The sequence below is a fragment of the Macaca thibetana genome, chromosome 6 (assembly GCF_024542745.1).
Source record: "Macaca thibetana thibetana isolate TM-01 chromosome 6, ASM2454274v1, whole genome shotgun sequence".
Taxonomy (NCBI): domain Eukaryota; kingdom Metazoa; phylum Chordata; class Mammalia; order Primates; family Cercopithecidae; genus Macaca; species Macaca thibetana.
The window spans coordinates 135,183,816-135,209,291 of NC_065583.1; the positions used below are offsets into that span (position 1 = coordinate 135,183,816).

General features: G+C 40.4%; 1 protein-coding gene across 1 annotated transcript in view; it reads right to left on the reverse strand.

The window, feature by feature from the left end:
• Window positions 1-25,178, reverse strand: part of ADAMTS12 (ADAM metallopeptidase with thrombospondin type 1 motif 12) — a 377,858-nt gene extending 352,680 nt beyond the window's left edge. Inside the window, exons 1-2 of the mRNA XM_050793804.1 lie at window positions 24,702-25,178; window positions 13,414-13,775 (exon numbers count right to left, since the gene is read on the reverse strand). Coding sequence (XP_050649761.1) covers window positions 13,414-13,775; window positions 24,702-24,828 — 489 coding nt within the window. The 5' untranslated portion in view covers window positions 24,829-25,178. The remainder of the gene's footprint in view (window positions 1-13,413; window positions 13,776-24,701) is intronic.
• Between the last annotated feature and the right edge of the window lie 298 nt (window positions 25,179-25,476).

The window sequence follows — 25,476 nt, forward strand, 5'->3', positions numbered from 1 at the left end:
TCCATTGACCAACAAATGGATAAAGAAAATGTGGTATATATACACCATGAAATATTACCCAGCCATAAAAAAATAAGAAAATAATGTCTTTTGCAAGAACTTGGATGGAGCTAAAGGCCATTATTCTAAGTGAAGTAACTCAGGAATGGAAAACCAAATACTGTATGTTCCCACTTATAAGTTGAAGCTAAGCTATGGATAATCAAAAGTATATGGGGTGGTATAATGGACTTTGGAGACTCAGAAGTGGGAGGTTGGGAGGGAGATGAGTGATAAAAAAAAAAAAACCCACATATTGGATGGTGTACACTAGTTGGCTGATGTGTGCACTAAAATCTCAGACTTCAACACTATACAATTCATCCATGTAACTAAAAACTACTTATACCCCAAAAGCTATTGAAATAAATACATATATATGTATATGTATTGAAATGAATACATATATATGTATATATATATACACAAATAGTTTTTAAACAAAAATTATGCAATGTTGGATGTACTGTTATATATATGTCCACAAGTTAAAAAGAATCTTCTAGATTCTTACAGAATTTTTTATCTGCTTGTTTTATCAATTATACTAATTCAAATGTAATATGAAGTTTGATATGGTTTGGATTTGTGTCCCCGCCCAAATCTCAGGTAGAATTGTAATCCCCAGTGTTGGAGGAGGGGCCTGATGGGAGGCGATTGGATCACTGGGAAAAATTTGCTCCTTGCTGGTCTCATGATAGGCAGTGAGTTCTCATGAGATTTGGTTATTTAAAAGTGTGTAGCATCTCCCCCTCCATTCTCTTTTCCTCCTTCTCTGACTGTGTAATATGTTCTTCCTTCCACCATGACTGTAAATTTCTTGAGGCCTCCCCAGCCACGCTTTCTGTACAGCCTATGAAACTATGAGTCAATTAAACCTCTTTTCTTTATTAATTACTCAGTCACAGGTAGTTCTCTTTTTTGTTTGTTTGTTTTTTGTTTTTTGTTTGTTTGTTTTGACAGAGTCTCACTCTGTCACAAGGCTGGAGTACAGTGGCACAATATTGGCTCACTGCAGTCTCCATCTCCCGGATTCAAGCAACTCTCCTGCCTCAGACTTCTGAGTAGCTGGGACTACAGTCATGTGCTGCCACGCCTGGCTAATTTTTTGTGTGTTTTTAGTAGAGACAGGGTTTCACCATGTTGGCCAGGATGGTCTTGATCTCCTGACCTCATGATCTGCCCAAGAAGTGTGGCATTGCTATAAAGATACCTGAAAATGTGGAAGTGACATTGGGACTGGATAATAGGCAGAAGTTGGAATAGTTTGGAGGGCTCCAAAGAAGACAAGAAGATGAGGAAAAGTTTAGAACTTAAAGGAGACTTGTTAAATTGCTGTGACCAAAATGCTGATAGTGATATGGACAATCCAGGCTGATAGTGATATGGAAGTCCAGGCTGAGGTGGTTGCAGATGGAGATGAGGAACTTGTTGGGAACTGGAGCAAAGGTCATTTTTGTTATATGTTAGCAAACAGGATGGAGGCATTGTGCCCCTTCCCTAGAGATCTGTGGGACTTTGAACTTGAGAGTAATGATTTACAGTATCTGGTGGAAGAAATTTCTGAGGAGCAAAATGTTTAAGATGTGGCCTGGTTGCTTCTAGAAACCTATGCTTATATTTGTGAGCAAAGAAATGACCTGGAACTGGAACTTATATTTAAAAGCAAGCTTGTCCAACCCATTGGCCACATGCAGCCCAGGATGGTTATGAATGTGGCCCAACACAAATTTGTAAACTTTCTTAAACATGTTGACATTTGTTTGCAAATTTTTTTAGCTCATCAGCTATTATTAGTGTCAGTGTATTTTATGTGTAGCCCAAGACAATTATTCTTCTTCCAATGTGGCCCAGAGAAGCCAAAATATAGGACACTCCTTTCTAAAAGGAAAGCAGACTGTAAAAGTTTGGAAAATTTGCAACCTGGCCATGTGGCAGAAAATAAAAACCCACTTTCTGAGGAGGAATTCAAGCTAGCTGTAGAAATTTGTATAAGCAAAGAGGAGCTGAATGTTAATAGTCAAGACAATGAGGAAAATGCCTCAAAAGCATTCTAGAGACCTTTGCAGCAGCTGCTCCCATCACAGACCCAGAGGTCTAGGAGAAAATAATGGGCCAGGCCCAGGGCTCTACTGCCCTGTGCAACCTTGGGACATTGCTCCCTGTGTTCCAGCCACTCCAGCTCCAGCCATGGCTAAAAGGGTCCCAGACATATATCAGGCCACTGCTCCAGAGGGTGCAAGCTGTAAGCCTTGGTGGATTCCACATAGTGTTATGCCTGCAGGTGCGCACAGGTCAAGAGTTGAGGACTGGGGCCTCCACCTAGACTTCAGAGGATGTATGAAAACGCCTAGATGTCCAGGAAGAAGTCTGCTGCCGGGGTGGAGCCCTCATGGAGACCCTCTCCTAGGGCACTGCAGAGGAGAAATGTGTGGTTGGAACCCCTACACAGGGTCCCCACCAGGGCACTGACTAGAGGAGCTCTGAGAAAAGGAATACCATCTTCCAAATCCCAGAATGTTAGAGCCACTGCCAGCTTGAATCATGCACCAAAAGCGCTATGGGCACTCAAATGAGCTTGTGAAAGTGCCCTAGGGGGCTGTACCCTGCAGTGCCACAAAGGCAGAGATTCTCAAGGCCTTGGGAGCCCACCCCTTGCATCAGTGTGGCCTGGATGTAAGATATAAAGTCAAAGAAGATTATTTCAGAGCTTTAAGATTTAATGACTACCCTAAGGGATTTTGAACTTGCATGGGGCCTATAGCCCATTTGTTCTGGCTGATTTCGTACTTCTGGAACATATGTATTTACCCAATTTCTGTACCTCTGTATCTTGGAAGTAACTGACTTGTTTTTGATTTCACAGGCTCATAGGCAGAAGGGACATGCTTTGTCTCAGATGAGACTTTGGACTGTGGACTTTGAGTTAATGCTGAAATGAGTTAAGACTTGCGAAATTGTTGAGAAAGGGTGACAGTATTTTGCAATGTGGGAATAATGTGATATTTAGGAGAGGCCAGGGTGAAATTAAATGGTTTGGATTTGTGTCCCTGTCCAAATCCCATGGCAAATTGTAATCCCCAGTTTTGGTGGAGGAGACTGATGGGAGGTGATTGGCTCATGGGGACAGATTTTCCCCTTGCTGTTCTTGTGATAGTGAGTGAGTTCTCATGACACCTGATTGTTTAAAAGTGTGTAGTGCCTACCCCTTCATTCTCTCTTCCTCCTTCTCTGGCTATGTAAGATGTGCCTCCTTCCCCTTTGCCTTCTTCCATGACTGTAAGTTTTCTGAGGTCTCCAAGTCATGTTTCTTGTACAGCCTATGGAACTATAAGCCAGTTAAATCTATTTTCTTTATAAATCACCCAGTCTGAGGTAGTACTTTATAGCCATGTGACAATGAACTAACAAGAAGGTTAAAGTAAAATTTATCCCCCACAAAGGATATGAGAACAATGAAGAAATCAATAATAAATTTAACAACTTAGATAAAGTAAACTAATTCCTCAGTAAACACAAACTACCACAACTCACCCAAAATGAAATGGAAAATTTGAATAGCCCTATTAAGAATTATATTAAGAATATAAAATTCATAACTTTTAAAAACTCCCAAAAAGGAAATTTCTAGGCCCAGATAGTTTCAATACAAATTCTACCAAACATTTAAAGATAACTAACATAAATTCTAGGCAATCTCTTCCAGAAAACCAAAGATAAGCAAACACTACCCAAATCATTTTATAAAGCTAATATTACCCTGATACTAAAATCAGATACAAATAATACTGAAAAGAAAGGAAAACCACAAAAGAATATCCTTCATAAACACAGATGCAAAAATCATTTTAAAAATACTAGCAAATAGAATTTAGTGATATACAAAAAGAATTGTACATCACATCCAAGTTGGATTACTTCCAAAGATGCAAGGCTATTTCAGTATTTGAAAAATGAGCCAATGTGACCTCAGGTAACTAGAGAAAAAAAAGAGCAAATTAGATTCAATGAGAAAAAAATAAATAGTAAAAATTAGAGCAGAAATCAATGAAATTAAAGGTAGAAAAAACAATAACACCAAAAGCTAATTATCTTAAAAGATCAATAAAATAAGTAAGCCGTGAGTTAGGCTAAGAAAAAAAGAGAAAGAAAACAAATTACCAATATCAGAAATGAAAGATGGGGTATCACTACAGATTCCATGGACATTAAATATTGCCCACTCTCAGGTAGTTCTCTATAGTAATGTGAGAACGAACATTTCTCACATGTTCATTATGTGAGAAATATTATAGAATATTATATTATATTACAGAATAAAGAATAAAGGAATATTATGAACAACCATATGCTCCAATATTTGGTAATCTAGATGAAATGAAACAATTCCTTGAATGACACAATCTTTCAAAACTCAGACAAGAAAAAATAGGCAATGTAAATAAGTCTGTATCTATTTTAAAAATTGAATCAATAATTAACAACCCTCCAAAAGTAAAATCATCAGGCCCAGATAGGTTCACTGGTGAACTCTACCAAACATTTAAAGAAGAAATTACGTCAATTTTCTGAAATATCTCTCAGAAGACAGAAGCAGAGCGAATTCTTCCTAACTTATTCCATGAGGCCATCAACACCAAAACCAAAGTCATTACAAGAAAAGAAAACTACAGACCAATTTCTCTGATAAACATAGCCGCAAAACCCCTCAAGCAAATTGAATGCAACAATGTATAAGAAGACATTTGTTCTGCTCCCTGTGTCCCCACCACTCCAGCTCCTGCCATGGCTAAAAGGGACCCAGACATATTTCAGGCAGAACACACTATACAACACAATCAAGCAGGATTTATCCCAGGTATTCAAGGCTAGTCCAACATTCAAAAATTGATTAATGTAATGCATGACACTGACAGGCTAAATAAAAAACATTACATGATCATACCAATAGATGGAGAAAAAATAGTTAACAAAATCCAACACCCATTTATGATAAAATATCTCAGTAAAATAGGAAAAGAGACAAACTTCTTCAATTTAAAAAAGAATATCTCTTCATACTTATGAGAAACTAGAAACTTTCCCACTAAGATAAAGAGTAAGGCAAAGATATCCTCTCTCACCACTCCTTTTTTATATCATATCAAAAGTCCTAGGTAATACAATAAAGCAAGAAAAGGAAATATGAGATACACTAATTGCAAAGGAGTAAATAATACTTTGTTCACAGATGACATGAATGCTGTGTAGATTTAAAAAAAAAAAAACTCCCATGGGTGCAGCACACCAACAGGGCACAAGTATACATATGTAACAAACCTGCACGTTATGCACATGTACCCTACAACTTAAAGTATAATAATAATAAATAAATTTAAAATAATAATAATAATAATATAACTAAAACATTTATATGCAAAAGAAAAAAAAAAACTCCCAAAACTAACAGGCCATTATAGCACATGATTGTATCCAGCCTTCAAGGACACAAGATTGATAAAGTGAGTTGTTTTACTATATACCAGCAATGAACAAGAAGTATTTAAAATTAAAAACAAAATACCATTTACATTACCATTCTCCAAAAATTAAATACTTAGGTATACATCTAACAAAATATGTACAAGGTCTATATGAGGGAAAATACCAAATTCTGATGAAGGAAATAAAAGAAGAAATAACTAAATGAAGAGATATTCCATAGTCATGAATAGGAAGACTCAATATTATCAACATGTTAGTTCTTTCCACCTTAATCTATAGACTCAATGCAATCCCAACCAAAATCTCGGCAATTTACTTTGTGGATATTCACAAAATGATTCTAAAATTTATATGGAGAGGCAAAACACACAGAATAGCCAATACAATATGGAAGGAGAAGTGGAGAACTGACACTATCGGACTTCAAGATTTACATTAAAGGTATAATAATCAAGACCACATGGTATTAGTGAAAGAATAGACAAATAGATAATGAAACAGAATAAAGAGCCCATAAATAGACCAACATAAATATAATCAACTTATCTTTGACAAAGGGGCAAAGGCAATGTAATGAAGAAAAGACAGGCTTTTCAACAAATGGTGCTGAACAAATGAACATTCACATGCAAAAATAATCTAGACACCCTTTGGGAAAACTAACTCAATAAATCTTATATTCTTCAGGAAAATTAATGCAAAATGGATGACAGAGTTAAATGTAGAACACAAAACTATAAAACTCTTAGCGATAATATAGGAGAAAAATCTAGATAACCTTGTTTCCATCAATGACTCCTTAGATACAACACCAAAGGAATTTCCCATAAAAGAAATAATTGATAAGCTGAACTTTATTAAATTTGAAAATGTCTGCTCTGTGAAACACACTATCTAGGGAATGAAAAGACAAGTCATATACCGGGAGAAAATATTTGCAAAATACATCTGATAAATCATCTGCTGTCAAAATATATAAAGAACTCTTAATACTCAACAATAAGGAAATTAACAAACTGATTAAAAACTAGAACAAAGGCCTTAACAGGAACCTCACTGAAGAAGATATGCAGATGACAGGCATATAAAATGATATTCCACATCATATGCATTTCCATGGTGAAGAAAATGCAAATTAAAAATTAGATACTACATCTATTGGAATGGTCAAAATCCAGAACACTGACAATATCAAATGCTAGCAAAGATATGGCGCAATAGGAACTCTCCTTCATTGCTGGTGAGAATGCAAAATAGTTCAGCCACTTTGGAAGACAATTTGGCTGCTTCTTACATGACTAAACATACTCTTACCACACAATCCAGCAGTAACACTTCTTGGTATTTACCTAAATGAGTTGAAAACTCTTGTCCACACAGAAATCTGCACAAGGATGTTAATAGCAGCATTATCAATAACTGCCAAAACTTAAAAGCAACGAAGATGTCTTTCAGTAGGTGAATGAATACATAAACTGTACATCCAGATAATAAAATATTATTCAGCACTAAAAAGAATGAGCTTTCAAGCCATAAAAAAACATGAGGGAGCCAGGCATGGTGGCTCACGCCTGTAATCCCAGCACTTTGGGAGGCCGAAGTGGGCGAATCATGCGGTCAGGAGATTGAGACCATCCTGGCAAACATGGTGAAACCTTGTCTCTACTAAAAATACAAAAATTAGCTGGGTGTTGTGGCGCATGCCTGTAATCCTGGCTACTCGGGAGGCTGAGGCAGGAGAATTGCTTGAACCAGGGAGTCAGAGGTTGCAGTGAGCCGAGATCACGCCACTGCACTCCAGTCTAGTGACAGAGTGAGATATATTACTAAGTGAAAAAGGCCAATCCCAAAAGGCTACATACTGTATGCTTACAACTATATGACATTCTAGAAAATGCAAAAATAAAAAGATCAGTGGTTTCCAGGGGTAGGAGAGTGGAGAAATGAACAGGTGGAGCACAGAAAATTTTCAGGGCAGTGAAAATATTCTATATGAGAATATAATGGTAGATATATGTCATTTTAAATTGGTCCAAACCTATAGAATGTACAACACCAAGAGTGAACTCTAATGTAAACAATAAAGCTTAGGTGATAATGATGTGTCGACATATATTCATCAATTGTAACAAATGTACTACTCTGGTGGGGGATGCTGATAATGGGAGAAAGCTATGTATATGTAGGAGCAGGGAGATTATGAGATATCTCTTTACCTTCCTCTCAATTTTGGTATAAACCTAATACTGCTATTAAAAAATAAAGACTTTTAAAAAAAAATGAATCAATGCAGTCCATCATATTAATAGGCTAAAGAAGAAAAGTCACATGAGCGTATCAACCAATGCAGAAAAAGCATTTGACCAAAAAAGGTCTCAGAAAACTTCCTTGACTTAATAGAAAGCATCTATAAAAACAAAACAAAACAGATACTTAACATAAACAAAATACTTAACAAAAGTCTGAATGCCTTCTCCCTAAGACTGGAGAAAAGGCAAGAGATGTTGCTCTCCCCATTCTTATTCAATATAGTGCTCAAAATTCTAGCCAATGTAATAAAGCAAGAAAAGAAAATTGAAAGCGATATGAAGAGAAAAGAAGAAATAAAACTGCCCCATTGGCAAATGACATTACTGCACACATAGAAAATCCCAAAGAATCTTCTAAAAAAAAAACCATCTTAGAGCTAATAAGAGAGTTTAACAAATTCACAGTATACAAAGTAAACTTACAAAAATTAATTATGTGTTTACATACTAGCAATAAGCACATGAATACTAAAATTAAAAATATAAGGACTTAGAAAATGAGACATTTAGGTGTAAATCTAACAAAACACATAAAGAGCTAGGATATTGAAAGCTACACAACACTGCTGGAAAAAAATCAAAGAAGATCTAAATAAATCAAGACACATACCATGTTCATGGATCGCAAGACTTGACATAGCAAAGACGTCGATTCTTCCCAACCTAATATATAGATTTAATACAATTCCTATTAAAATCCTAGCAAGATTTTGTAGACAAGATTATTACAAAATTTATATGGAAGGAGAGAGAAACTAGAATTACTAATATAATTTTGAAAAAGTGGACTAAAATGGGAAGAATCAGTCTACCTGATTTCAAGACTAATTATATAGCTACAGTTATGAAGACTGTGTGCTATTGATGGAACAGAATCTAAAACTCAGAAATAGACTCACAAAAATACATCCAGCTAATTTTTTTACAAAAGTGCAAAAGCAACTTAATGAAAGAAAAACAGACTTTCAACAAATGGTGCTGGAACAATCAGACATCCATAGGCAAACAACAAAGCAAGAAAGGAAGGAAGAGAGAAAAGAAGGGAGGAGGGGAGGGGGGAGAACCTCTAAGTCTCATACCTCACATAAAAATTAACTCAAAATATATTACAGACTTAAATGTAAAATACAAATATGAGGTGATGGCAGCAGGAGAGGAATGGGTATAGCTATAAAATGATAACATGAGGGATTCTTGTGATGGAAAAGTGTGTCATCTTGACATCAATGTTAAAATCCTGGCTGTGATACTGTACAGTAATGTTGCAAGATGTTGCCATTAGAGGAAACTGGGTAGAGGATATATACCAATACCTCTTTGAATTAGTTCTTACAACTGTTAGGAATCTACATCTATTTCAAAACAAAAAGTCTAGCATAAAAATACTAAGAAATACCTCTCAAAAGTTTAACCCATATATGAGTTTAAAACAAGAAAGGAAATCTCAATGTACCCAAAGAGAAAGGCAAACTTAAGGACAGAGAGTACATGGAAGTTAAAGCTGGATGGCCCTTGAGAGATCCATGACCAGCTATTCAGAGTAAGAATTAGAATTTAATTTCCCAGCAGGGGCTGGAATGAGAGTTTTTGATAGAGCCAAGAACTGTATTTGCTTTAATAAAGCCTGAGCTAAGAAATGTTATGAACAGGAATTAAATAACATGCTGTAAACAGAAATTAAAATTATTAGTTTAACGATCCAGGTACACAGTCCAGAGGGTAAGTGCTTGGCAGAATTAGAATGCCCCATGAAAAATCAGAACCCCAATCCTGCCTTATGCACAAGGTAGATATTTTGCACTATCCTTCCAGTGCAGACATCTGAACTGAAACACTAACAACAAATTCACTTGGAACCAATCCTGTAGTGCCCCTGGCAACAGCAAAACCAAAATGACCCCCACTGTGATACTCACTCCTGAGGATAAATTCAGAGTCTAGCTGATTAAAGAACACAGTTCCTCCATCAAAAAGCTAAGAATGGAACAAATCAACTAAACTGTCAAAACAAACAAATTCCACAATGTCAACGTTGTGAAAATGTTGATGGGGGAAGGGTAGTGAAAATGGTGGAGATGACAGAGGAGAGCTGCTGAGCTGAGACATGGGCTGACTCAGTCTGGGAGCAGCCTCAAAGAGGACAAGGGCTGGAGACATGCTAGAGTACATTAAATGGAGGAAGGAGGTTGTCCCACAACTTCCCACAGGTAGCTTTTCTAGGGTCCTCAGAATGAAATCATCTTGAGTCTGCTCCAGAGGAGACTAAATGAGCCTCAAATCGTAGACAACTCCAAGAGAACACAGCCTCCAACATCTCATTCAGATGACCACATCTGAAACAAAGAAAGCCAGGTTTGCACCTCAGGAATGACAAGCAGATGCCCTGGTCCACATGAAAGTGTTTCCTTCCTAAGAAGGACTTCCCAAATGCTACTTCTGCCCCTAGAAGTGGAGAAGGGCTTATAGCCAGCAGATCCTAGGCCTGCCATCCTGTGAATTTGAATGTAGGGCCATACTTGGGTGAGAGAACAACTACACTGGATGTCACACCCTAGACACATGATCAGAAGTCAGACACAAGTCCAACCACTATTCTTTTGACTAGGACCACTCTAGGTAGATACTGGCAAATTTGGCACACAAGCAAATGAACTTGAATCCAGTGAAGTAGTGCACACACCGAAAGGAAAGAAACTCATTTGGCTTTGGGTTTTGTAACCATCCTTTTTTTTTTTTTTTTTGTAACCATCCATTAAACATCCAATTATGTGTAAAAGGTTCCAAAATAATCCTCCGAGTAGAATGTTTCTTCTGGGAAAATCGTTCACTGATCTGGATGTGAAAGTTTCCCATCATCTTAACTAACACTTTGTGCTTTTGAACTTCATATGAATCTGAAATCTGAATCTGAAAATGCCTACATGGTAGTACTCCTGCTCCTTGGGGACGTGAAATTGAAAGGGTCCTAGTATTCCATTCCCAAGTCTGGGATAATGCTAAACAATATGCAATTTCCTTTAGAAAGCACAAGATGAAAGTGGGGAGCAATTTACAGCAGTGGTTTCACCCCTGGTTGCTCATTGGAATCACCTGGGGAGATCTGGTACTTCAGAGTAATATTGGCCAATACCACCCGTTAACACCCACTTACGCTAATCCAGTGGTTGGCAATATTGACTGCACTTTAGAATCTCCTGAGGAGCTTTAAAAAATGCTGATGCCTGGACTCTTCCCTCAGACCAAATAAATCAAAACATCTGGGCTGTAGGGTTGGGGCATGGGTCCATTTTTAAAGCTAGACAGCTAGTCTTAATGTTGAGCCAGGGTTAAGAATGATTACTCTAGTCCAGGGCTTCTCAAACTTCAGTGGGCATCAGAATCTCCTGGAGAGCTAATTAAAACAAAGGTTTCAGACAGGCAAATCTATAGAGACCAAACATAGATTAGCCGTTCCCTAGGACTGGAGGAATGTGGGAATGGAGAAGTGACTGCTGAGGGATATAGGTTTCTTTGTGGGCTAACGAAAATATGCTAAAATTTATGGTGATGGTTGCACAACTCTGAATACATTTAAAGCCACTGAGCTGTAAACTTTAAGTGGGTTAACTGTATGTATGTGAATTATATCTCAGTAAAGCAGCTAAACACACACAGAGAGATTTTTGTCCATTCCCCAGAGATTCTAAAGCACTAGGTCTGAAGTGAAGCCCATGGGTTCATCTTTGTAATGAGCTCCCATTCAATGTGATGTTGATTCTGCAGGTCCACAGACCATACTGCTCCATCCCACAGAAACATGCTCATGTTTAAGGAGCATGATAACGTTTCATCATCAGGGGCTCTTTCTTCAGTTCTGGCCATAGAGGATCGGGTGCCATGATGCTTCCAGGGTTGTCTCACAGGAATGAGAGCCAGGATTGCAAAGAGGAGATGTGATGTGAGTCCAGAGCAAGCCTAGAGGATGACAGCCATGGAACTGGGAAATGTTCTGCAGCTCAACGAAGCCCCTGATGAGGCCCAGAGAGAAGAGGAAAAGAAAAATAGAAAACCATTAACCATTCTTGATTTTGTGCTATGATCTAATTAGGGGGAAATGATAAATACCTAATATGAAAATCCAAATTTACAGAAAGAGGCAAAGCAAGACTTTCCATTTATTGTACAAAGCAATTCATCCCCAGAGGTCCTCTGGAAAACTTAAACCACTGGATAATGTTTTACTGAATTTTCTCACAGTATTCTGGCAAAGTCAAACACTAGAAACACAAGATAAATGCAGCCCTAAATTACAAGTACAGAAATTCTTAGCAAAATGGTAGTAACAATGGGAGGATTTGGAACAAGTGCCTTTTGCAGGAATGCCAATGCCACTAGAAGTTTTGCTTAGCAAACCAACCCTGGCACAGGAGCCAAAGCCGAAAACATGGACTCCTCCAAAACCACCTTCAGGACTCTGGGATTCCTTCCCCTGCAATCACTCACTCCCTAAACACATACCTCAAAAAATCTCAACAGAATTCCTGAGCGTTATTTGCCCTGCAGTTGCTGGTGGGGCTGTCACTATTGGTTGCATTTTGAGATACAGCGTGTAACGGTAGAAAGACTGAACCCAAGGTAACTTGCACAGTGAATTTATTCAATATCTCCAAGCTGCCTCATCTGCTAAAACGAGGCAAAGAGGACAATGAACATAAATCACATAGTAAACCACACACTCCAGTGCTTGGCATATTCAAATAATATAACAGCAGCAGCTAATATTCATTGAGTGTTTATTATTTATTAAACACTCCACAATACTCTATTAAAAGTGTCGGCAAACTTTTTCTGAAAGACCAGACAGCAAATATTGTGCAGTTCCTCAGCCTTACAGTAAATACCCCAACTACTCAGCTCTGTTGTTGCAGTTCAAAAACAGCCATAAACAATCTGTAAACACACAGCATATCTGCCTTTCAATAAAACTTTATTTATAGAAACAAGAGGCAGGCCAGATTTGGCCTATGCTTCATAGCTTGCCAAACCTTACTCCATGAGGCAGATACTACTATTATCTCTATTTTACAGATGAGAAAACAGAGGCACAAAGGGATCAATTGACTGCCTGAGGTTCCCTCATGAAGTCTGATTATGAAGCACACAGAGTCAACTATTACATCACAGCAGCTGCTATCACCATCATTATTCATAACATTCTCACTCAGTCCAAATTTAAGTTCTGTTTATTCAAAATATGCTGTCCAGCCAGTCAGTCAACAATACCTTCAGAGCTGCCTCAGAGGCTGAAGACCAAACTCAAATCCTCTCTCTTCTTCCCCCTCCAACCCCGCCCTGATGTTCCTGGTTAGAGTTCTGTCTGCCTCCTCTGAACCCTCAGTGCCCTTACTTTTTGTACCTCTCAATTCAATCTCTTTTATTTATTAAACACTTTCTCGCCAACCCCTCTGGAGGCCAGGATCATCACATGACAGGGGCTCAACTCCCATATGTCAGTGCATCTGTGAACCTGTTGGTAGTAGGTCTACTGGCTGGGACTCTAGGGGCCGGAGCAGAGGAAGGAGATGCCAGAGCTTGCACTCACCAGTCCATGGCAGGCACTGAGGGCTGCCGTCCCAACTCTGGTGCCCTGCTGCAGAACCGTGCCACTGAGATGGCAGAGCGGGGCAGAGGAAGCCATCATCTTAACTCGGGAGAGGTTCCCATATCTCTTCTCCATGATGTAGCTATTGGAAAGAAATCCTCGATTGACCGTCAAGTTAAAAAACAGGTCCTTCTCCTCGTGAGAAATTCTGTAGTACACCCAGTCCTCTGAGCCATCCAAATCTCTCCTCCTCCTGCTGCTCGTGATGGGATAGTGCAAGCCATATGACAAAAAATGCCCACTGGCGTCTACTCGGACTGGACCCACCACGTGGTATTCTGGCAGACCCTTGACAAAATGCTCTGAAAGAAAAAGAGAAATGGAAGAACAGTGAGAGACACTGGTAGTAAAGCAAAGCCACTTTTGTTTGGAACTTGGATGCTAGCTTTCTTCTTTTTTCTTTTTTTTTTTTTTTTTTTTTTTGAAATGAAGTTTCACTCTTGTTGCCTAGGCTGGAGTGCAATGGCATGATCCGGGCTCACCTCAACCTCCTCCTCATGGGTTCAAGTGATTCTCCTGCCTCAGCCTCCCGAGTAGTTGGGATTACAGGCATGCGCCACAATGCCTGGCTAATTTTGTATCTTTTTTAGTAGAGACGGGGTTTCTCCATGTTGGTCAGGCTGGTCTCGAACTCCCGACCTCGGGTGATCCACCTGCCTCGCCCTTCCAAAGTGCTGGGATTACAGGTGTGAGCCACCATGCCCTGCCACTAGCTTTTAAATGGCAAAATTCCACTGTTGAATTGAAGTTTAGAGATCCTTTCCATCATACAAATACTGTTAACATTAAATTCCCAGAACAACTTAAATTTACCTGGTGCCTCCTCTTCAGTGCCATGATATCAGGTGTTTTACCAGAGACAAATTAAGATGGGAATTAATCCGTGATGGGCACTGTTAGAAAAGGGGCAAGGTCTGCATGAGGAACAGGAATCTTTCAAGTCTAGAGTTCAGTAAGACAAATCACACAGCTTCACTGTGGATTATAAGGTGCTTCAATACATCAAGAACTTCCTGTTAAAGTCAGATTAGAGGGAAAAAAACAAAATCATGGCGAACTCATCATATGCATGCTGATCAACCTCACACCAATTACAGCATAAGAGTATTCCATAATGTAGCAAAGAGTGCATAAAAGAAGCTGGGTTTAAAAAAAAATGTTTACCAAATGCATATGATAAGGGGATATATCAGGATCCAAGGCATTGGCTCAAAACATAAAAACTGCCACTTTAAAAATGCAAGACTGGAACACTTGATCCTTCCCCATACAAGAACACATACACATTTTTGACCTACTCTAATTTGCCTCCCTACCACTACCTCCTTATTTTGATGTTTGAGAATAACAAAGGATCTACCTAGCAGAGAATTTATCATCACTCTGGATTACAGACTTCTTTTTTTGTTTGTTTGGTTTTGTTTTGCTTTGCATTGTTTTCTGAGATGGAGTTTTGCACTTGTTGCCCAGGCTGGAGTGCAATGGCATGATCTCGGCTCCCCACAACCTCCGCCTCCCAGGTTCAGACAATTCTCCTACCTCAGCCTCCTAAGTAGCTGGGATTACAGGCATGCGCCACCACACCCGGCTAATTTTGTATTTTTCATAGAGACGGGGCCATGTTGACCAGGCTGGTCTTGAACTCCTGACCTCAGGTGATCCACTCACCTTGGCCTCCCAAAACCATTAACCATTTAGTAAGATAAACTAATATGTTGCTAAAAAAAAAAAAAAAATTCTACTTGTCACTTCTCAGTTGTAGTTTTGCACTTTGTAACTTGCTTTACTTTGCTCATGTAACTTCTCCAACCAGAATGTCTTTTGCATTCTATCAAAATCCTGTTTAAGCATTCAAGTCTCAACTTAAATCCTTCCTCTTTTTTCTCCTAGTGTCCCTGGCTAAACTTCTCTCGCCTTTCCCTGAACCCTCATGCCCTTACTCTCTGTACCTCCCAGAATGACTTTATTTTATATTGCCTTTTATTATACAATTTATCCCCAAATCTGCCAGAATCTTACACATCACAGGTGCTCAGTTCTTATGTGTTGATGTATCAGTAAACACTATCGTAGCTAGTTAATTAAAATAACTGGACTTGATGGGTTACAATTATAAAAGAGCTGGTTTTTTTGTTTGTTTGTTTTCCCAGGCAACTACCTCTAAACCCTTTGTGGAATCATTCTTCTCTGCCTTGGATTAAATATGGGGGAGAACACAGAGTTTTCACTCTCAGACACTAACAAATGGTCTCCATTTTTAGGCATAAAAAGCCCGGACCCATTATTTCCGACTGCAGCAGCTAGGCACAACAGACCACAGGGCAACATGGGCAGATCTTCACAGCAATGCTCCATGAAAAACAAGAAATAGAACAAGCTAATGCAGAGCTATTTACATTCATGGAAAATACACACACACGAAAACAATAATACAAAGTTTTCCAGAACACACTGGAACAAGAAATACATATGGAACCCATTAAAATGGTTTTCCATGGGGAAGAATTGGAGTAGGGAGTGGGAACAGAAATGCATAAATATACATAACAAAAAAAGCTTTTTCGCAAAATTCATACTAGTGTGCCATGAACTGAAATGTGTAACTGACTCAGTCCTCTCTCCTGCCCATTCACTCCCTAAGAAACGTCTGCTCCAATCTAGTATTGGAGGACCTTCCAAAGAGAAGCTGTGGGTGGGTGAGGCGGATGCAGTCAGCTCCTGTAGTATTTCCCTCTGGCTGATCTTCTCCTCTGCTACTCACAGGGATGCTTCTGGCTCCTCCAGGGCTCCAACAGGGAAGGGAGTTAGGGGCAGAAAATATCTTATTCAGTTGGGTATATAGCAATGGTATCATCTAGCAATGGTGCCCTGTATGTAGCCAGTGTCCACATGCTGACTGGCACCTTCTATTAAGAGAAGCTCTGTGGCCACTGGGAAACCTCTGCTCCCTTCAAGTCCCTCAATGTGGATAATTCCTCCTCCGACTGGCCACCCACTGCCTCCCTATCTTCTACCCCTTTACTGAAACCACATCACCCCTACAGGGCATCCTCTTTGGCATCTTTTCAAGATGATCCACATCTTGTTGCCTTTCATGAGGTCCAAATCTGGCTCACAAGAAGCAACCACGATCCCTGACATCCCCTTCACCCCCACCCCACGTCATGAAAATCAGGCCATTCCTGGCTGTGCTCTTGGTCAGCTGTGTCACCAAATGTCATTCCAGGCAGTCTTTTGCCTATCCATATTTTAAGGCTAAAATGCTAGTGGCCATGCTCCCCAAGCCCATAGCAAACCCTCAAGATCACTAGCTGTCCCTTCCCTTGCCTTGAGTTGGGGCACAGTAGGGGGAATGAATGCCCTAGCATTCTCATCTCTCCTGAAGGAATTGTCTCTCTGAAATCTCTCCACTGGCCTTTAAGCCTCTCCTCACGCTCATACTAGGAGAGTGAAGAAATTAGAATCACACCATCCCCCTGCAAGGCCCACACACATGGTCTGAAATTTCTCTTTAAGTATGTGTAGAAAATTAATCTTTTTTTTTCTTCTCAGACTTAAGGTCTTGGCAGAAACTGAGACAAAAGAAAGAGTCCCATTTGAGTACCCTGTTACACACGCAAGTCTCTGCATCTCTATCAAAACAGAAAATAAGCATCTTTTCTAGCAGATCATTTTTTCAAAAAGCCAGATTGACTGATTTAAGGGGAGCACGAATGAAAAGCAACCACATTTTAAAAAATGAATTCTGAATAAAATGTTATACTCTTCCAAGTCAAATGAGCTATAACCTATTGAAAAACTCTGAAAAGAATTGAAAATATCTTATTTGCTATACTTAGAAAACAACTATAATAAAATTTAGGTTGTCATGAAACAAACCAACAAGTGTGATTCTAAATCAATCTTACATTATTAAAAATTACTCTAAATTTTTATGTAAGTTGATATATCAAAATAATTGTGGCAATTTTACAGAAATATGGAAACAATAGGATATAATAAAGGGGCAATAAATGTATAATTGCATCTCTACTATAATTGCAACTGTGAGACATATTAATATATATGCATATGAATAAAGCGTTTGAAATAATGGGTAAGAGTGAACATTTTTATGATGATGAGATTTGGGGTGTGGTTTTTCCTTTTAAAATTTGTAGTTCCTGTGTTGCTTTTCCCAGTTAAAAATAAATAGGTGAGAAGGATTGAATGGGGCAATGCTATGCTGGCTTATGAGAGAACCATATAGAATATCCAGTAGACAAGATAAGTGAGGCATGCCTGTGCCCCATGACACAAGGCTGTCTGACACTGGTCACTCCCGATGCCTTGCTGATGGTACCCACTACAGCTGGCTGCATCCTGAGGGAAGAATTCACCTTGGAAGAGGCATCCCTTGACTGAGACTGCTGGAGATGGGGACGGGGCAGCTAGAGTAGAGCTCGAGGTCTTCTCAGGCAATAGGAAAGCAAAATGAGTTTGGAGCGACAGATCCACAGGAGTGTTAGCAGGAGACAAGGGTGTGAGAAAAAGCAGGCCAGCGTAGAGGCAGGCTTAAATGGCAGGCTTGGTATTCTGCCATCAAGGCCATCCAGCAGAGAGAAGCAATAATCCCAGATCTGAGTTAGAAGAATTGCAATGGGAAGAGTGTAGGGGAAGCAAACTTAATCTAGGAGTTATCTCAATTTATCCAGAAAACAACATTTTTTCTCATAGATTTTCTGACTTAAAATATTCTTTATAGAAACTGCCTCTGAAGATACATCTCACAGATTTAAATATGATTTTTGAAAGTGTAAAATGAAAGATGAAAGTTTGCCTATGCCCTAGCACCTATTGCCCAATAAATAAAAGAGCAAACACATTTATAAATTTTGACCCAGTTGCTTTTGATCGAACAAGTTTTTAAGAGAGCCAATCTAAGTTGGCTATAGAATAATATGATAATAATAACAGTGTTTCATAAGCGCTTGCTGTGAGCCAGGTACCATAAGTCTTTCCTCATTCAATACTCACAACAACCCTGTGATAGAGATTCAGTTGTTATCCCCATTTCATAAATAAGGAAAGTGAGTGTAGGAAGTCACTGTGCCACATTATGTAACATTCCTTGGATTGAAATGCTGTGCCTTCTATTTCAAAACCATGCTCTAGCCACCACACTTCATTAGTAAGTAAAGAAAAGCAGCTGCTCTTGGCAGAGAGCGTAGCAGGGTTAGAGGTAATAACACTGCTCCTAGGGACGGTGGTCTGACTAGACAAGAAGCGCTTCACTTCTTTACGCCTCAATTTTCTTAGCAATCAATGGACATAGTAATTGCCTCTTTGTCGGGCAAAACGATGGGGGATAATATCGGTTTTCCCTCCTGATCTGATTGCATAGGAGGCAGCTAAACCATGGCAGCCCATAGGTGTGGATGGAAATCGGGGGTCACTTACAAAGTGTGGTTTGTGTTGGTGACCCAAGCTCAGCTACCTCAACTATATAATGGGCATAATAATAATAGCATCTACTTCCTAGGTTGGGAGTAGGCTCCAATGCATTAATATATTTAAAACATTTAATATTGTGCTTGACAAATAACATTCATTAAATACTAGCACTGTTGGTTTTAAAGGTAGAAACTTGGCTACTAGGGATCACTGTGGACACAGACATGTGTAACCTCCAAGCAGAGATAGGAGAGAAGCCCACACTCACCTTAGCCTCCTCTCCATAAGCTAAGATTAGTTTTGCAGATTTGTTAGCTATAATCTTGGCCAATGAAAGCAGAACTCAGAGGAGATATGATAGCGATGGAGAAATAGGTGTCAAGAAATAATAATTGCTCCTAATTTTTATCATTTCTATGGTCAAGTACTACATTAAGAGTATGCCAGCTTGGTCTTATCTAATCCTCACAATTCTGTGGGTAAGCATTAATTGTATCCCTCATCTGGGGCTCTACTTCCATCTCTGTAAAGTGACAACAATGAGGGATGAGGATTTGTTCCTGGGCAATCTGATCCCAGAGCACACACTCCTAAGCTCTGCCCTTACTGCGTGCATCACCAGGGTCTGTTACCCAGCACAGATGTCAAGGCGGGTTATCAATAAGGTGTGGGGTTGGGAGGGCCAGAGGCTGAGATACATGAAAATTACATCACAATCTATACAAGGGTGTGTAGAAATACATTAAGCCCCTAATACTTTGATTTGCCTTGTTTAAAATTATATTGGAAGCCTCAGTCCACAAGTTTCAATGGTACTTCAAGAGAAGCTCTTGAGTAAAGGCTGTTGCCACAAGCGCTTTTTAAAATACAAAACAAGGCATCTTTTACCCTCAGCTTAGAAAGGACAGAGGTAAGAATATTTACTAGCTTTGTACAGTTTAGGCTAAATCTATAGTTTTTTTTTTTTTTTTTTTTCAGACAGAGTCCTGCTCTGTTGCCCAGGCTGGCATGATCTCGGCAGCCCACTATATCCTCTGCCTCCAGGGTTAAAGAGATTTTCCTGCCTCAGCCTCCCAAGTAGTTGGGACTACAGGCGTACACCACCACACCTGGCTGATTTTTGTATTTTTAGTAGAGACAGGGTTTTGTTGTGTTGACCAGGCTGGTCTCGAACTTCCGACCTCAGGTGATGCACCCGCCTTGGCCTCCCAAAGTGCTGGGATTACAGGCATGAGCCACCGTGTCCTATTCTTTTTTCTTTTTAATGGAACGCTTCACAGATTTGCATGTCATCCTTGAGCGGCAGCTACACTAATCTCTGTATCAGTCCAATGTTAGTATATGTGCTTCCAAAGCGAGCATTATCTGTACTTATTCTTTATATTTATTTCTGTCTTAGAAAGAATTGAATAGCTAAGACCCCTTTCTAAAAAAAGATTATGAAATTCCTATAGTAGAGGTTTTATTCATAATTATCTTCCATATAAGATAACTGTAACCTTGCAACGCGATTTTTATTATAGAAATTTACACATGTTGGAATGTTGTGAAGAACTGTGTTGGTCTCCTCAAAATTGTAAAGTATGCCACAGAACGTTGGATTTGCTCATCAACTCTATGATAACTAATGTGCTAACTATATAGATTATTATAATCAACACAATATATCAAATCTGTGAACTCTCTTCTTACATTAAGAAAACAGCTGAAATCCTTTCCTCCTTGCAGAATTTTTAAAAAATAGAATACATAAATAATTAAAACTCCTATCTGAAAACACTGCAACATTCCCTCTGTTTCTTGCACAAGCCTAAAGCTCATCTCTAATATGGAATAAAGTGCCTGTCCTGTTGATTTCACAGAGATGTCAGGAGCAAAAGAGGTCATGGAACAGACTGGCGTTTTGTAAACAGCATAGGGATAAACAACCCAAAGGGGATATGATTGGCTGTAGAAGAGAGGCAGTATGTTGTGTGCGAGATTAATATTTCCTGTTGTTCTGATACTTGGTTGTGAACCAAGAAATCCTGTGTAAGTCACAGCACATTCCTATATCATAACTGAGCAATGTGGAAAGAATACTGGGCAGTTAGTCAAATAGCCTGTTTCTATGTTTCTAGTCCCAGAAAGGACTGGATTTATCTCCATACTCCTTCCAACGACTAAAATCTTGATTTAGCCCAACTCTGAGAACGAGAAGGAACCTAAAAGGTTATGTAGTGTCTGAATCTGGAGACTCAGTCTCCAACCATGGAACCCTGTGCAATTCCCTTTACCCTCCTCGTGAAGGGGCATTTATTAGGTGCTCAATCATATAGGCTGACTAACTGATGCCCTAGACCTCCCATTCCTTATCCGTAAAAGTAAAAAGGGGGCCAGGCATGGTGGCTCATTCCTGTAATTGCAGCATTTGGGGACGCTAAAGTGGGAGGATTGCTTAAGGCCAGGAGTTCAAGATCAGTCTGGACAACATAGCTAGACCTCATCTCCATAACAAAATAAATTAAATAGTTCAAAAATAAGAATGGGTGAGATGATCTCTGAAGTAATTTGTAAGTTTAAATGTTCAGGATTTGAGCGCATTCAAAAATGCTATCAAAGTGGAAATGGAAGTCTAAGGAAATTGGTTATTTGTGAGACTGTAGGTAGGTCATTTGGAGGGAAAACCCAGGCCATCCTAATCCCAGATAGCCTTAGAATTTCATTCTCTACTGCTTTGCCCTCATCCATCCCTTCCTCCCTCTTTCTGACTCTCCTTCTTAATTCTAAGTATAAGTCTGCTTAGAAATTTCTCCTCTGAGATATGAACAGAAAATTCTCAAAAGAAGACATTTATGCAGCCAACAGACACATGAAAAAATACTCATCATCACTAGCCATCAGAGAAATGCAAATCAAAACCATAATGAGATACCATCTCACACCAGTTAGAATGGTGATCATTAAAAAGTCAGGAAACAACAGGTCCTGGAGATGATGTGGAGAAATAGGAACACTTTTACACTGTTGGTGGGACTGTAAACTAGTTCAACCATTGTGGAAGAAAGTGTGGCGATTCCTCAAGGATCTAGAACTAGAAATACCATTTGACCCAGCCATCCCATTACTGGGTATATACCCAAAGGATTATAAATCATGCTGCTATAAAGAAACATGCACACATATGTTTACTGCAGCACTATCCACAATAGCAAAGACTTGGAACCAACCCAAATGTCCATCAATGACAGACTGGATTAAGAAAATGTGGCACATATACACCATGGAATACTATGCAGCCATAAAAAGGATGAGTTCATGTCCTTTATAGGGACATGGATGCAGCTGGAAACCACCATTCTCAGCAAACTATTAAAAGAACAGAAAACCAAACACCACATGTTCTCACTCATAGGTGGGAATTGAACAATGAGAATACTTGGACACAGGAAGAGGAACATCACACACCGGGGCCTGTTGTGGGGTGGGGGGAGTGGGGAGGGATAGCATTAGGAGATATATCTAATGTAAATGACGAGTTAATGGGTACAGCACACCAACATGGCACATGTATACATATGTAACAAACCTGCACGTTGTGCACATGTACCCTAGAACTTAAAAGTATAATAAAAAAGTAAAAAAAAAAAAAAAGAAAATTCTCCTTTGCATCAAATGTGGATTATTTGTAAATCCACTAGGGAATTGACAGTGGTTGGTGAAATGCTTTTAAAAACTGAAATTATTGGCAGGGTGCAGTAGCTCACACCTGTAACCCCAGCACTTTAAGCGGCCAAGGTGGGCAGATCACCTGAGGTCAGGAGTTGGAGACAGCCTAGCCAACATGGTGAAACCTCATCTGTACTAAAAATACAAAAATTAGCCGGGCATGGTGACACACATCCATAATCCCAGCTACTCAGGAGGCTGAGACAGAAGAATCACTTGAACCCGGGAGGCAGAGGCTGCAGTGAGCTGAGATCACACTACCACACTCCAGCCTGAGAGACAAAGTGAGACTCAGTCTCAAAAAAAAAAAAAAAACTGAAATTATTTTTAAACCTAAATAAATATGTATCACCAATAAGCTTGGAGCACGTTATAGGTTTTTTTGAACAGTGGATACTCTCAGCACATAGCTGTAGGTAGAGGTGACTAGGGAAAATAATCATATCTCACTTTTCAGAGAGGAAAAACCATGGTCCATGGCCCAGTGGTGTCTGCTTCACACCAAGCTGAATTCCCTTACAATGAACATGTGGAGCAAGCAAAGCTGAAAACCAACCCAGGAGAATGTGTGTCTTTGAACGAAATCATCTCCAAATGCCCTGGGAAGTGCTTGCAGGCTTTGTTTGTGCTGCCCCAGAAGGGAGACCTTTCACAAAGGAACTGTTTTTCAAAGAACAACAAGGCCTGCTATTTTAAACTTGGGGGTGGGAGATTGTATCTGGACCGTTTACACAAGTGAGTGCTGGCTGACTGACATCTAACCCCAGTGTTTGCTGGCTCCAGCTTTCCAAGTAAAGCAAAGAGAGGGACTTGCTTCTCATACGTCTTGAAGCCACAGGAGATGAGTTGTCCAGCAATATTTGAATTTTACCACATGGGCAGAAAACCCTGCTTAGAAATCCTAAACAAGGACAGGCTGGTGATGTTTATCAACCAAGTGACCTTGGGAATTAAAGGGATGTCAGAAAACTATGCAGGACACTTCCCGAAGCTTCAGCATAGTCAGCAAACACAGGACTTAGTGCATGCTAACCCAGTGCTCTGTGTGCATGTGCATGCGTGTGTGTGCATATGCGTGTGTGTGTGTGTGTATCCCTATTATTGCTACAGGACAGTGTTGCATGATTCTAAGAGTCAGACTACCTGGGCTCAAAACCCTGCTCTGCATTAGCTGGCCTCATAAGCTCTCCAAGCTGCAGCATCCTCATCTGTACAGCAGGGACAGCAACACTGGTACCTGCACACTGGTACCATCCCTGGTGGGATGGGCTGACACAGAGTGCCACGTGGGCCATCGCTGCTGCTAGGACTGTCTACCCCCAGAGGTACAATGAACCCCCCACCAAACACGAAGGTGCCTCTGACCCTTCCAACTCCAATAAACTGCTGAGTGTTAGGCTTAAAAGACTAAAAACAACAACAAATTGTCCCTCAGAACGCTTCCAGTGCTTTCTACAATAACATGAGTTCAGAAATTCAGAAAGAGAAGCTGCCAGCTGCGGTCAGTGAGACAGGACAGGAAAAAGTGAGCCCTTACGGAGGGATAGTTCCCCCAAAAGGACTATTCTTTTAAAAACACAACCCTAAATCTTTCCAGGAAACCAAAACACAGCCAAGCCTGCTCAGTAGGGGGGAAGAATCACATTTCCCCTTTCCTGACCAGAAGTTTAAAACTAACTAGAAACACTGCAATGACTGCCAGTAGCCAGTTGGCACTTAAAAAAAATGATAATTTTCCATGTTTAGAGTCTGAAAAATAGGGGATCGAAACAGTACAGCATTTAAAGAGGAGACAAAAGAGAAAGTTACCAGCTCCCTCTTGGGTCTTTCAAAGACCGCAGTGTCATCCCTGTAAAAGAGAGAGCAAGGTACTCACCTTTCTGTAAGAATGAACGACTCATCACCTTAAGCACTGAATTCTGAGAAAGCCTAGGTTCCTGAGCTCCCAGCCCAGGTTTCCTTACCATGCAGCCAAATGGCTTCGCAGAGTTCAGTTCTGCTGGGTGGGGGAAGGGAAAAAGGAGCAACAAAGTTCCTGCATGTCTTACCACCACTGTTTTAAAAAGAAATAAAGAAGAGTCACTAACCTTGCCTCCTGTCCGGGAAGCGAACCGGGCCTGGCTGAGGCTGTCTCCCATAGCAAAGCGCCCCAAAGTTAAGGAGCTGGGCCACCACGGAAAGGTTTGCAAGCCAGCTCCTCTGGGCACATGGCATGATTCAGTTGTTGGGGAGAAGAAAAGTCAGAAAAGTTTTAGCCCTCAGCTCCAGAAATCAAGTGCTCGCCTGTGGCCCAGCAGGAAGATGCAGGCGTGCATGGTCCGGGCGCGAGAAGGCAGCGACTGCAAAGCTGCCCGCGATCTCCCTGTGCTTTTTTAACCAGAAAGGGGCTAGACACCTTTTTCCCCTCCCTCCTCCTGAAAGGGGAGTGATTCAGCTGACAGTGTCCGCTTTCGGTGGAGTGTGGAATGGTCCGGAGCGGGAGGGCGCAGTCCACCCGGGTCCCCACCCCTCCGCCTCCAGCATGCCCCTCGGCCTCGCAGCCCGCTTGGTGCATCTTCCTCCGGGACTCCCACCCCCGCGCTCCTCCGGCCCCGCCCCGAGCGCCGGGCCCAGCTGGCCGAGCCGGCCAAATAGGGGAGACCCGGGAGAACCGCCCTGGGCCGCAGTCTAGGAAGCTGCGAGCGAGAGGCCCCCAAGCCACCCCCACCAGCGTGCTTAAATATACGCTCAAAATGATGAGAACAGAGTTGGGGCAGAGCGGGGCCCCACTCCCTCCAATCTTCCGCGCTCAGCGCTGCCCCCTCCCATACTGTTCTCCTCCAAGTTCCTGAACTTTTCCCAACATCTCTCTATCAAGACTCC